The sequence below is a fragment of the Helianthus annuus genome, chromosome 17, assembly GCF_002127325.2.
Source record: "Helianthus annuus cultivar XRQ/B chromosome 17, HanXRQr2.0-SUNRISE, whole genome shotgun sequence".
NCBI classification, from domain to species: Eukaryota; Viridiplantae; Streptophyta; class Magnoliopsida; order Asterales; family Asteraceae; genus Helianthus; species Helianthus annuus.
The window spans coordinates 187,149,686-187,163,152 of record NC_035449.2 but is presented as its reverse complement, the minus strand read 5'-3'; the positions used below and the strand labels follow the sequence as shown (position 1 = coordinate 187,163,152).

The following is a 13,467-nucleotide window of genomic DNA, read 5'->3' as shown; positions in this document are numbered from 1 at the left end:
GTGATAAAGGGTAAACATATAATACTCTATATGATTCACCAAATACTCCTCTATAGGATTCAACAAATACTCGGTAAACAAGAAGCAAAATCATAACGTCAACAAATTGACTACAGTCAGTACAGTGATCTGCAAAACGAAATGTAAATAGCTGAGAACTTAATGGACGAATTATATTACCTAGATGTGACATTAAGGAGCATTTTACCAAAGTACTAAAATAGAAACCAATCATAGTGAAGTAACAAAAGTGATAACATCATTCAAATCTTTCCAAAATAATACAATCCAATCAAACATCATCTCTGCCAATGTTACATTATGTTGTTAACTCGATAAATGTCGTAAGACGTGATAAACTAAAAACAACGCAATACAATATGTTCGATGTATTGTTGCTTGTATCGTTTTGCGTTGACAAGTTTTAAACTAATTAAGGGAGTACCAATCGTATAAGGCTTATGATAGAAAGTAGAGGTTATGTTATTAAATGTCGTTTCAATAAACATGAAGAACCATCATATTCCCAAAAAGTGAAAACAAAACTAGAGTGAATACAAAACTAAAGTAGCAACGAGTGTTCATCATCATCTTTATTTTAGAAACGCAATTATTAGTTGGTGATCCATTCCTCTAATGTAATTGTGGTGGTATAGAAACACGATTCAAGTACTGATCCCTTCTCTCCGTTTCAATCAATTAACTTCACGGTCAACTATCTCTATTTAATCAGGTCATAGAGAAACTTGATTCAAGTTGTGATAAAGATCACCGTTACGTTCAGTTAACTCTGTATATTTTCATTTTATATTTCTCTTTGCATATTACAATGTAAATATTTAATAAATATCACAATTTAACTTTTGTATTAAACATTTGTAGTATTAGTATTTTCTATATAATATAACCAAATTTAGAATATATCTGTTTACAAGTGTTGACCAATTAATATATAATTTTTCTCTTGAGTAAATTTAAAATGTAATAGTCAGGTGGGGGAAGCATGATCAAAATTTGTGAGAGTTCACATGATCCATGTGGATCCCACATGAGATGCAAACATAAGCCGAAAGTAAGAATAAGAGGAGAAATTCAGAGAAAAAGAGAATGTTTTATTGCCACGTTTTTATCTTAATGTGATGGCATATAACATGTTTGTTGCCTATATATATTTCTAAAACCTGCATATATTCATGTGTTATATATCTTTAGAAAATCTAACATCAAGAAGGTATACTAGAGCACTCTATATAGAAGAAGACTCAATATGGCCTCAGGATCATCAAGTAATATGGAGCTTAAGACAAACAGTCAAGGTAATCGTAGTTTTGCTCCCAACCAGCAAAATAATCATACATAAGCTAGCTAGCCTCATGCAAGTTCTTCAATTTACTATTTATTTACAAATTTATCTTTCTGAAATTTCCTTGTTTATTTTTTACATAAATAATTATTTTCAATTTTGTAAATTTTAAATTGTTTTAACGATGACAGATCCAAACATAATTTTTGAAGAAGTATCTCCCACCACTTTACTTGATTCAAACAGGTTTACTTGTGATGTATGCCTTCAAGGGTTTCCGAGAAAGCAAAATTTATCACTTCACCAACGAGCTCACAATCTTCCTTTCACCCTCAAGACAAGGGCACCAAATGATCCAGTGCCCAGAAAGAAGTATCTATGCCCCGAGCCAACATGTGTCCACCACAACCGTTCTCATGCCATTGGAGACTTTGGTGGTCTTAAGAAACATTATTTACGAAAACATAGTACTGATAAAAATTACAAGTGTGTCACCTGCTCCAAGGCATACAGTGTTCATGCCGACCTTAAAGCACATGTTAGAATATGTGCTGGGAAAAATAACCTTCGTCATGGTGGTTCTCGGTCCTCAAGGTAAAAATTTATCAACATCATAACATTTTACAGTATAGAGTTTACAATGTAAAAAATGGTAGATTGCATTTTTTTTTTGGCGAATCAGCCAACTTTGAAAACTTATATAATTCATAAATTGTCAGATTTGAATTATAAATTTTGTCATTTTGTGTCCATTAAAAAGATTACTTCTAATTAACATTTTGTTTTTATTTTGGTTGCTTTGGGATACTTGTATCTGAGAAGAACGCGTCGTGATTCTCCCAGTAGTAGTCTGCGGGATATATATTTCCAATTTTTTTTTTTGTTGAAAACAGCCACATCAATGTTTTCAATCAGTTTGTTGGTGCACTTGTGTCTGTACTTTGTCTGTATTCGGTCTGATATAAACGATGTCCTGATTTATGTTGTAAGTTGACCAAGTCAACCATCCTCCGGTTTGACTTGGACAACAGTTGAAAGAGGTTCTGATCGAAGGATAGCCTCGAAGGATACACCTGATCCTTCGAGGTGATCGAAAGATATGGTTCGACCATGGTTCGACCATGAGACCTCGAAGGATGATCCTTCGAGGTCCATGCTGATCTTTCGTGTGAACTATGATCGATAGATGATCCTTCGGACCATCTATCAGATCCTTCGATCCAGACCTGCTGAGCTGGGTATATATACCCATGCATGTGTTGAGTGTGAGTTAGTTCTGAAGTTCTGCCATTTTCACACACCCGAGAGATAGAAGCTTAGAGAGCATTCTGCCCAGAACTCACTCACACACTTAGAGAGTTTATAGAACACTTCTGTAAACATTGAGCTTGTAACCGAACCTTCATTTGCATTAATACGACTAGTGTTAATCGGTGAATCTTTGTGTGTTTGTTTCTCTACTTGCTACTAACTCGGTTTGCTTGCTAGCTTGGATTCCGCACTCGCTAGTAGGTTTGTATAACAAGGTTTAGGTTCGTAATCCTCCGCGAAACAGGGACCTACAAGTGGTATCAGAGCTAAGGCTCTTAACCTTGTTTAAAACCGGGTTTTTACAAGTTTTGGTGTGTTGAAACACTTGGTTTTGCACCTGTTTTTACTTGTTTTCCTGCACATTCTTTGAGTAAAAACGTGTCTAAACTAACCGGGAGTGTTTTAAAGTGGGTTGGGTAACTTGAAAACTTGTTTTTGAGTGATTTGGTGAATTCCGGCAAATATTCCGGTTAAGGTTCCGGTCACCGGTTTCTGGGTTAAGTTTTCCTTTTTGGGTAAATTACCTTTGAAAATCTTGGTTGGTGGGAAAGTTGTCAGCCTGCCATACCATTCTGCCGAAAGTTGACTTACCTACCCATCACCTTTTCACCAACCCGTCACATCTGTGTCAGTGTGTCAGTGCACATTCGAAAGATATCCTTCGACTTCGAAAGATATCCTTCGACATCGAAAGACCATCCTTCGATCAGTGACAGCTCGATAGATAAACATCTTTCGAGTAGTCCCTCGAAGTTCGAAATATATCTTTCGATCAGGGAATCTTTTCGAAAGATAGTTGTTTTATCTCGAAAGATAAGGACCTTTCAAGTGTGAATCTTTCGAGATTTTGAGTCTTTCGAAGCCAGTGCTCGAAAGTCAACAGTGATCCTTCGAACACTGTTGATCATTCGAACAAGTGTGATCCTTCGGAAGTTAGCTATTCGAAAGATAAGTGTCCGAAAGATAGGGATTGACTCGAAAGATAAGGATCTTTCAAAAGGGAATCCTTCGAGTTCTTGAATCTTTCGAAATTATTGTTCAAGACTCAACAGTAATCCTTCGAGTACTGTTGATCCTTCGAACAGTAGTTGATCTTTCGATTGTGGTCTGTTTATTGTTAACAAGTTTCTGTGATTTCAGATCTTTCGAACAGGATCGTTCGGCTGTGTGATCTCTCGGATTATTCACTTAGAATTTATTTTTCTTGTCAAAGATGAATCCGAGTTGGTGGAATCCTGCCCCAGACAGTGGTAAATATACAAGTTCAGGAGTTACTCCTTCATGGTGGGGTACACCGGCTCCTGATAGTGGAAAGTACACGTGTACAAGTCTATCACCATCATGGGCCGAATCTCCAGTATCTACATCTTCACAAGCAAATGCTTTACCATCAAATCAATGGGCATTAGTAACGGGTCAAACTCCGAGTGTACAAAGTATCTTATTAAGCGAAAGCGAAACAGGAAGTTTGAATCGACCCCCAAAACTGATGAGTTTGAATGAATATCCAGGATGGGCTGAGAGGTTTAAAACATATGTTCTTGGTCAAAATACGGAACTGTGGATACGTTTCACCACAGATTTCGATCAAGCCATAGAGGTTGCTGCTTCAGAGACTGCGTCATTTGCTGATCTTCCCGAAGATAAAAAGAAAACGTATGATCTGGAAAAGAAAGCATACGCCATTCTCACCCAGGCTTTGAGCAAGGATATTTATCACCAGTTTGTCAGCTTCAAGACAACTAAGAAGTTGTGGGACGGGTTGAAAACAAGAGGAGTAGGGAATGAAGCAACACGTCAGCTGCGTCATGACCTACTCAAGAAAGAATTTGACAGCTTCGCTTGCATGGATAAGGAGTCTCTGGGAGACATGACAAGTCGTTTCTATCACCTGCTTACTGAGTTGAACAATTTTGGAGTTACAACAACTCAAGCAGAGGTGGTGAAGAAGTTTGCTGATGCCTTACCTCCTCAATGGAGTAGTTTCTTGGAAATCCTTAAGTATAACGGAGCGTTGAGAACTACAACTTTTAACGACTTCGTGCAGCTTTTGGAAAACAAGGATCAGGAGGAAACATTGAAGGCGAAGAGAGTTCCATTGCCACAGAATCCAGAAGTGTATTATGGAACTTCCAGCTCTTCGTCTGCAAGAACTGGTTCACATGCTCCAATTCAAACGGCGTTTGTCACAAGTACAGATTGTTTTGGCAATCCAATACAAGTTCCTGTTAAGCCACCTCCCACCACAGACATATTTGGAAATCCAATCCAACCACCTCCACCTCCTCCTGCTCAACAACAACGTGCATGTTATGGAGGAACATCATCTGCTGGTCAACAATCAAAGCCAAGTACAGTACAGCTCGACACTTCAAGCTTCTCCAAAGTCAGTGTAGAAGTAGCCAAGGAACACATGGAGCTACTTAACACTATAGTGAGCGCGTACTGTGGGTTGATAGAAGGTCAGATTGGTAACATTAATCTGACACAGGAAGACTATCGGCAGATAGATAAAGAAGAGATGGACTTGATGGATATCAAGTGGGCCTTTGCTAGTGCTGTGAGAAGAGCAAAGGATTGGATGGAAAGTACTGGCAGAACCAGCTTGGAAAGTAAGCGAGACACCAAGTATGGGTTCGATAAACAAGCAGTAAGGTGCTTCAACTGTGGTGAACGGGGTCACTTTAAACGGGAATGTGCAAAGCCAGCACAGCATGGAAACCAGAACCCCTTCAGAAACCAGGGCAACCAGCAGAACCAGAACAGAAATAATGAACGTACATTAGTGCCTGTCAACAATCAAGCCAACCGGGCACTTGTAGTTCAGATGGATGAAGGTTGCGACTGGTCAATCCAGTTTGGTGGTGATGGTCCTAATGGTACAGCTTGCTTTGCTCAAGTTGTGAAGGATGTAGTTAACACCAGTGGTGGAGAATCTTCCGCCAGTGGTGGTGAATCGTCTGAAGATGAAGACTCTTCTGGGTACAGCAGAAGTGTTGATGAAGATTCATCTGGGTCAGGCGATGAGAATATGGGTGAGACATCTGGTGTCTCAGTTGATGCTGATATTGATGAACTTTTGGAAGAAGCTGCAGCAGAAACTCAAAGAAGATCTGTTCTGATGGATCAAGCTGCTTGTACTTCGTCTTCTCTCCATTCAGCCTTTATGGCTAATGTCGACAGTTCTTCAAGTCAGGTATGTGTCGATGAACCCATTGCTGTAAACTGTGATAACTGTGATAGCTTGCAGGCTAAATGTGCTGAGTTTGAGGCAAACATGTCTGAGTTGCAAGCCAAACATGATGCTTTACAAGCTAGTTTGTTTGACTTGCAAGACAAACATGATTCCTTGAATGCTGAGTGGTGTGCATTGCAAAGCAAACACGAGGCTTTGCAAGAAAAATATGATGTGACATTCATCCACAATCAGAAGTTGACTGTGGATCTTTCAAAATGCACAGAAGCCAATATGTTTTATGAAAACCATGAAAAGGAATTTAAGTCAATGATTGAGACATTAAAGAAAGACAAAACTGAATTGACTAAAATGGTTTCCAGAAAACAAACGGACATTAATTTGTACATCTCACGTCTTGAGGCAATGCAAAAAGAAATGGTCTGTGTAAAAACGGAAAGTGAGGCAATCCAACTCAAGCTAGACAGCTATTTGAGCTCTAGCTACGTGTTGGATCACATCATTGACGTTCAGAAAGAAAAACGGGATGTCACATGCATAGGATACAAAAAATGTCCACCACCAGTCAGACACAATTATGATGCCATGCCTGATGAGGAGGATAGAGTGTTCTTCGAACCATCTGTTCCTCTTGATGTGAAGGAGTTTGCAGCAGGACTCGGATACCAGAAAGAAGTATCCTCAGATTCGGATGTGTCAGCAGATACATCTGTAACTGCTGAACAGAAACAGGATCCTCCAGTTGAGGTTGAGGATGCTGATTCTTCAGATGATGAATCTGATGATGCTGCTCCAGCAAAGTCTGATGCGGTAGTCAAAAATGAGGACATACCTCTTGAGAATCACATTCTATGTGATCCCCCTGTCACACCCGCTAAGACTGTTGCAACTGAGTCCTCGTCTGAGAAGGAGTCGGAGAGTGTGACCTTGCTGTACACTTTGGTTGGTGATGATAAAATTTACTCAGACAAAGATTTTCCTATTAAGAACGTTAATCAATCCTTAATCGATAAAGTCTTTGAAAATTCGACAAGTAAGTTTTTGGGGAAGAAAGGACCACATGTTACAGTTACACAGTGTCCTCCAATCCCAAAGGCTGAAGTTCGAAAGCAATTTGGCAACAAGAAATTGCCAACAGTGCCAACACAGCAAAATCACACCAAACCCAAAGGTAAAGCACCGGCTCAAGTCCAGAAGAAGCCGAATCAAAAGAAGAAGAAAAATGTTAACTTTGTGAAATCGACGGGAACGGACAAAATTGAAACGTTTGAAAATAAATCTAACTTAGATTTTGTCAAGAAAGCTACTGTTTTGAAAAGGAATGAACAAAACAGCTCAAAGCCTAGTACCTCGAGTTCACAAGGTTCAACATCATCAGCTAAGAGAACACATGATTCTTCGAGGTATGTTGAACGAAGATCATGTTTTGAGTGTGGAACCATTGGGCATATAATTCGAAATTGCCCTTACCTTCATAAGCAAAAAGGGAAGGTTGATGATCCCCGTGACAAGACTGACCGTAAGCCATCTACTTCCACAAAACAAGATCCCCGACTTGTAAAAGAAAGGGAGAAGAAGCAGAAACGCCAACAGGTCAAAAGGATTGAAAAAGCAATTAAAACCGATGTGGTTCAAAAACAATCTGTTTCTGTAAAATCAACAAATTCAAAAACTTCAAACTGTAATGAAGTTAAAATTTTAAAGAATGACACTGATAAAACAAAACAGACATGGAAACCTAAATCGGTTACTGAATCAGGGGGACCATCACAATTTACAAACCATCAAAGACAAGAAGTTATTGTCATTGATGAAAATGGAAGACCCAAGACCACAATGGCTTGGGTCCCTCTCTCCAACTAATCTCTGAGTGAGTGTGCAGGAAGTTCCAGGAGGAACTATTGATAGTCTTAGGATTGTTGATAGTGGAATGTCCTTGCACAAGATAGGCGACAGAAGAAATTGTTGCCTTTGATGGAGAGAGAGAAAAGAAAAAGAGAATGTGGCTGAATGAAGTTGCAAAATTTGACCAAATGAAGAACGTGCCAAAAATTTGGTCTTTCTGGTTTTGATCGGGTCCTCAGGAACGAATGAAGTGAAATGTGTGCCGATGCCTTGGCATGGATTGAACATCCGCACACCATTTCTGAAAGAGAAAGTCAAAGACCTTCGCTGGTGGAATGTGGAAGACCAGCCGGACCCGGAGGTTTATGACTTTGTTGCTGTCAAGAGACTTCTCAGCAGTTGCAAATTCGACCTTGAAGTCCACACCGGGTGGATATCCAGTTGGGAGAGTGCTTAGATTCCTTGCAATGCACGGAACAGTTGCAGGATACGCCTTTAAATTCTTAATCTCTCCTATACTTGTCGATATTTTAGCTGCTCTGTGAATTGTTATTATCTCGTACAGCACTCTTTGACCTGACACGTTGATCTCGGATATCACCTCACACGTGATTGTTTCAATATGAAACTCATCAATGTTGTCAAGGTCCGCACCGCTTACCGACCTGCCAACTCATTTTTCCAAAATTTGTTAAGTCTTTTCGGATAAAACTTAATTTTGGTAAACGGCATTAAGGTCAAGCACAAGAGTAAACCAACATCGGAAAATCATTTTTGTAAATATCTTTGTGTTTTAAATTTATCTTAGTTTATTGATTTTAGGGGGAGTAAATCCAAATATCTGAAAATCCAAAAACATCGAAAAATTTCAAAAACACAAAAACAATAGAAAATCAAAAATGAGTTTCCTGGCGAGCAAAAGAGAAAATGATAGTACATCAGTGGTCTATCCAAACCTCTTTAAACCTTAAATGAAAAACGATAAGCAGCTCTATATAAGATGTATCGGTAGGCTCACAATCATTTTAAAGTGTGCAGGGTGATATAAATCTTAATCGACTGAAGACCAGGTGGGAACCATTCATTGGCATATGGTCTTAGTACCGAAATTTCGTTTGATAGATTGCCGAGGTTCTGAGATATTCGGTCTTTATGCTGCTTATCATCTGGGTATCATGGTTGTATCTTTTACCGAAAAATAACGGGGACGCAAGTCTAGATCTTCCATGATACTATACATACGTGTACATATTGCATACTGCATTCGACCTCAATAAGTGATAAACAATCACATGTCCATTTCAAATAAGTGATAAAATATCACATTTATCCGGGTGTCAAGTTCGTCTCTCTGCTGTACGAAAGTACTGACCTGTTCACGGACTTGCACCTGTGCCCTCATGCATACGAAAATCAAGTTCCTCATCAATAAGTGATTATATCACATAGGACTTGTTTTCAAATCAAAATAAGTGAGTATCTCACAATTTATACGGTCAAACAGATGATAATCGGTATACTCACCGGTAAGATGAACTCTCGTGCATACCTTGATACGGGAATGTGTCGTGATGTGGATGAACACCGGTCGGTAAGTATAAATCATACGTTAACGTATCCTCTAAACATGATTACATCTGATAAGTTGAGCTTAAGTGGACAACAATACCGATAATTGTTATAGGATGCTTATCTTAATGTTAACTAACTGAACAACAAGAGTGTTTTGGCATGACCGTACACTGATATGATTCTCTTACCCTCGAAACTCGCAAAAAGAATGTTTGTATATATTTATTTATTTACTGTTTAACTTTTATTATTTCTTTTAAACAGTTTCGTCGTTTGGTGCATATCAGCACGACATTAGCGGTGATGTCGTTTGATAACACTCAAAGGATCTTAAATTGTTGTCTTTTAATTTCAAAAATACCAAAAAGATTTTAGGCTTGTTTTAATATAAACTTTATAAAAGCCAAAAAGATTTTATTTCTGCTTTATTTTCGATCGTACGATGTTGGAGCTCAAGTCTTCGTTACCTGAAACCTGTCTGAAAACCGAATTGACTAAATCTTCATAAACGGTCAGAAATTTGCATGTTTTGAAAGTTAGAATTTAAAATTGACAAATTTTATTAAACTTTCAAACTGTCGGACGGTGTTTGATTATGACATGGTCATTCGTGTGTCATTTGTTTATACTATATTCCAAGCAATTGTTCTCATTACGCGTTTAGATTTCTTGCATGTGCAGATTCTAAAGGCTAGGAGAACATGGTCGTTGACGAGCTTTGGAATGAAGACACGAAGGCACTCAATGAATGAAGATGATCGAGTTGCCGCTGGCCATCATCAACACCACAAGGATCTCACTTCATAAAGATAAAGTCTTTTCACGAGCATAACTCAAGGGGGAGCTTATGTTAAGGGGGAGTTTGTCAACACACTTCCTACATGATACGGGTAGTTTGTTGATACACTTTCTACTTTCAAGACGTGAAGACTTTGAAGATCCTCCGACATTGAAGACATGATAGGACATCAGAGTCTTGAAGACTTGAAGACCAAAGACCGTCGAAGTTCAAGACGAGTCTACACTTTTAGAAGAACAAGACAAAGATTAGAGATCAAAGACAAAGCTACAGCCAAGGGGGAGTTTGTTGGTGCACTTGTGTCTGTACTTTGTCTGTATTCGGTCTGATATAAACGATGTCCTGATTTATGTTGTAAGTTGACCAAGTCAACCATCCTCCGGTTTGACTTGGACAACAGTTGAAAGAGGTTCTGATCGAAGGATAGCCTCGAAGGATACACCTGATCCTTCGAGGTGATCGAAAGATATGGTTCGACCATGGTTCGACCATGAGACCTCGAAGGATGATCCTTCGAGGTCCATGCTGATCTTTCGTGTGAACTATGATCGATAGATGATCCTTCGGACCATCTATCAGATCCTTCGATCCAGACCTGCTGAGCTGGGTATATATACCCATGCATGTGTTGAGTGTGAGTTAGTTCTGAAGTTCTGCCATTTTCACACACCCGAGAGATAGAAGCTTAGAGAGCATTCTGCCCAGAACTCACTCACACACTTAGAGAGTTTATAGAACACTTCTGTAAACATTGAGCTTGTAACCGAACCTTCATTTGCATTAATACGACTAGTGTTAATCGGTGAATCTTTGTGTGTTTGTTTCTCTACTTGCTACTAACTCGGTTTGCTTGCTAGCTTGGATTCCGCACTCGCTAGTAGGTTTGTATAACAAGGTTTAGGTTCGTAATCCTCCGCGAAACAGGGACCTACACAGTTTAATCTACTTTTTTATAGTATTTAATAATTAATTTTGGATATCCAAAACAAATTTACTGTTTTCTTTTGTGGTTCATAATATTAAAAGAGTACACTAACTGATTATGCATCAAATTTGTCCATTTTATAGAGCTTTAAAAAGGTTTGGAGTCTTATAACCGTTAGTTACATCAAATATCTTTTTGATATACATATATATATAGGGGAATGTTCAAATGAAAACCACTAGTTATCGCGAAAACTCGAAAACTAACTAAAAAAGCCTAAAAAACATACCAATTTTTTTTGCATATCAATTTTCGCTATTTAAATTATATAAAAAGAACTTTTTATAATTTTTTTTTTGTAGTGCACATGTGTAATAGTACACATGTGTATGATGTGTACTACACATGTGAATTATTACACATGTGCACTACAAAAAAAAAAAATTTGAAAAAAAAAGTTTTTTTTATATACAAAAACTAGCGATTTTTAATAAAAAAATTGAAAAAAAAAATTTTTTTGTGTGTTTTTTATATATATTATTTTTCTTAATTTAGATGATGTTTATATGGAATCCTTCTCATTTGATGTTCAAATTGTTCTCTTATATCTTCTCCTGACAATTAAATCCATACTTTTGTTTATCAATTATCATTTTAACGATCAATTTCTCCCATAATGATATCTATACTACCTGAAATATATTTTGCAGGGCCGGTTACTTCAATGCTCATCCGGAAAACTGTGATGCAGCAGAGAATGTGGGTGCAGGTAGAACTGTGTCACGTCCACAAACAAATACCAATGAAAGCAGCAGCAGCCGCAGCAGCCTCATAGGTCCTCAGATTTCGTTCATCCAAAACCAATCCAGCTCTTACCCTTTAACCACACCCTTCCAGTCTCAATCATGTCAGTTTGGGGCAGGCCCTAGCAGCTTCATGACCTACCCTTCTCCTTTCATATCCCCAACTCCATCCAACCAATACCAGCAAGGGTATCATGAAAATCTGAATATTCAGGGGGGCTGTGGGAATGCCTTTGGAGCCACTGAAGGTAGAAGTATGTTCTTTGATGGTGGTTTTATGCATGATCCCACAATTTCTGGTAACTTGACACCAGCTATGCATAACCCTGGTCTACAAGAGATGCTTAACCCAGTGACTGGGAGTGGTGACGCGGGCGGTTATCCACAAGGGGGTTACCAGGGTTACGGTGTTGGCAGTGGACAATTCGAGTACAGTGGTGGAATGGATATGTTCAATTATCAACAACAGCAGCAACACAATGTGAATTTCGATACCTCAAGCTCTTTCAACTTGACACCAGCTAGGCATAACCTTGGACTAAATGAAATGTTCAATCCTACCACTGGCAGTAGTGGCATAGGCGGTTATGAGCATGGTGTTGGCGGTTCAACTTTCGATCCCTCAAGCTCTTTTAACTTGACACAAGCTAGGCATAACCTTGGACTAAATGAAATCTTCAATCCTACCACTGGCAGTAGTGGCATAGGCGGTTATGAGCATGGTGTTGGTGGTTCAACTTTCGATCCCTCAAGCTCTTTCAGTGAAAACATAGGATATAGTGCTGGAATGGAAACGTTCAACTTTCAGCAATATCAGCAGCTGCAACAGCCATTACAAAATGTGAATCCTGAATATGTGAATGTTCACGGAGATTTGGGCAATATTAGTGGAACTGGGGAAGGTAACAATTCATAATTAGATAGTGATATTGTGCTTGATTCTTTAACTCCCTTAAGATGACAGAATCTAGGCTTAACCTTGGATTAAATGATGTGGCAGGAAGTAGTGATGCGGGCTATTATGACCAACGGAGTTACAACGGTTACATGCCGTAGTGATGTGGGCTATTACAGCAGCAACAGGAGGATCACTAGCCCCATCTTCATATATGATATTTCTGGATTTCAGTTTAGTTACTCTCAAACAATTTGAATATTAATGGTCTTCTTAATTAGTTTTTATATGGTTTCTGCATCGCTGTAGAACTTATTTCCTGTGTATGTGCCTGACATTCTGTATTGTCAGACTATTTGAAGCCCATAATATGTTAGTTTTATTATATTATTTATGTCTCTTTAGGAAATTCCATCACCATATTTTCGTATACAACATTAATAACCTCACAACAACTTGCAATAATCGTTTGAGATGCATCTACGGAATTGTAACGCCCTGCTTCTACGTACTTTCCATAATTAGAAAGCTCGCCTTGTAATGCTATTTTTGGAAATCTTGTATTATTATAGTCGTCTTCTCATTGTAAAATCCGAGACTTGGATCATAAATAAAATTCGTATTTCCTTAAATTCACCATCTACATATTCATACATGTTCCTACGTTCGAATTCATTGTACATCGAATCCTTATTTGTAATTCATACTTATACGATACTTATTCACGATGCATGTCCATGATTGTCCTTAAATTGTTGATACCTAAAAACCCCTAATAATATGCTTATTTATGCAACGGTTAATCATCTAATATGTGA

General features: G+C 38.4%; 1 protein-coding gene across 1 annotated transcript; it reads left to right on the top strand.

Annotated features, from left to right (window-relative positions):
* The first annotated feature begins 1,267 nt into the window (after positions 1 to 1,267).
* LOC110925400 (protein indeterminate-domain 6, chloroplastic-like) lies at positions 1,268 to 12,810 on the top strand. The gene is made up of 4 exons (XM_022169355.1): positions 1,268 to 1,316; positions 1,495 to 1,897; positions 11,662 to 12,656; positions 12,755 to 12,810. The coding sequence occupies exons 1-4, from the start codon at positions 1,268 to 1,270 to the stop codon at positions 12,808 to 12,810; spliced, it is 1,503 nt and encodes a 500-aa protein (XP_022025047.1).
* Positions 12,811 to 13,467: the final 657 nt, after the last annotated feature.

Excerpts from the sequence above, each read along its gene's own strand:
- LOC110925400 (XM_022169355.1), top strand. The coding sequence starts at position 1,268 with ATGGCCTCAGGATCATCAAGTAATATGGAGCTTAAGACAAACAGTCAA. Across the intron at positions 1,898-11,661 it reads GGTGGTTCTCGGTCCTCAAG|GGCCGGTTACTTCAATGCTC; the intron begins GTAAAAATTTAT and ends TATATTTTGCAG. Across the intron at positions 12,657-12,754 it reads TATTAGTGGAACTGGGGAAG|GAAGTAGTGATGCGGGCTAT; the intron begins GTAACAATTCAT and ends ATGATGTGGCAG.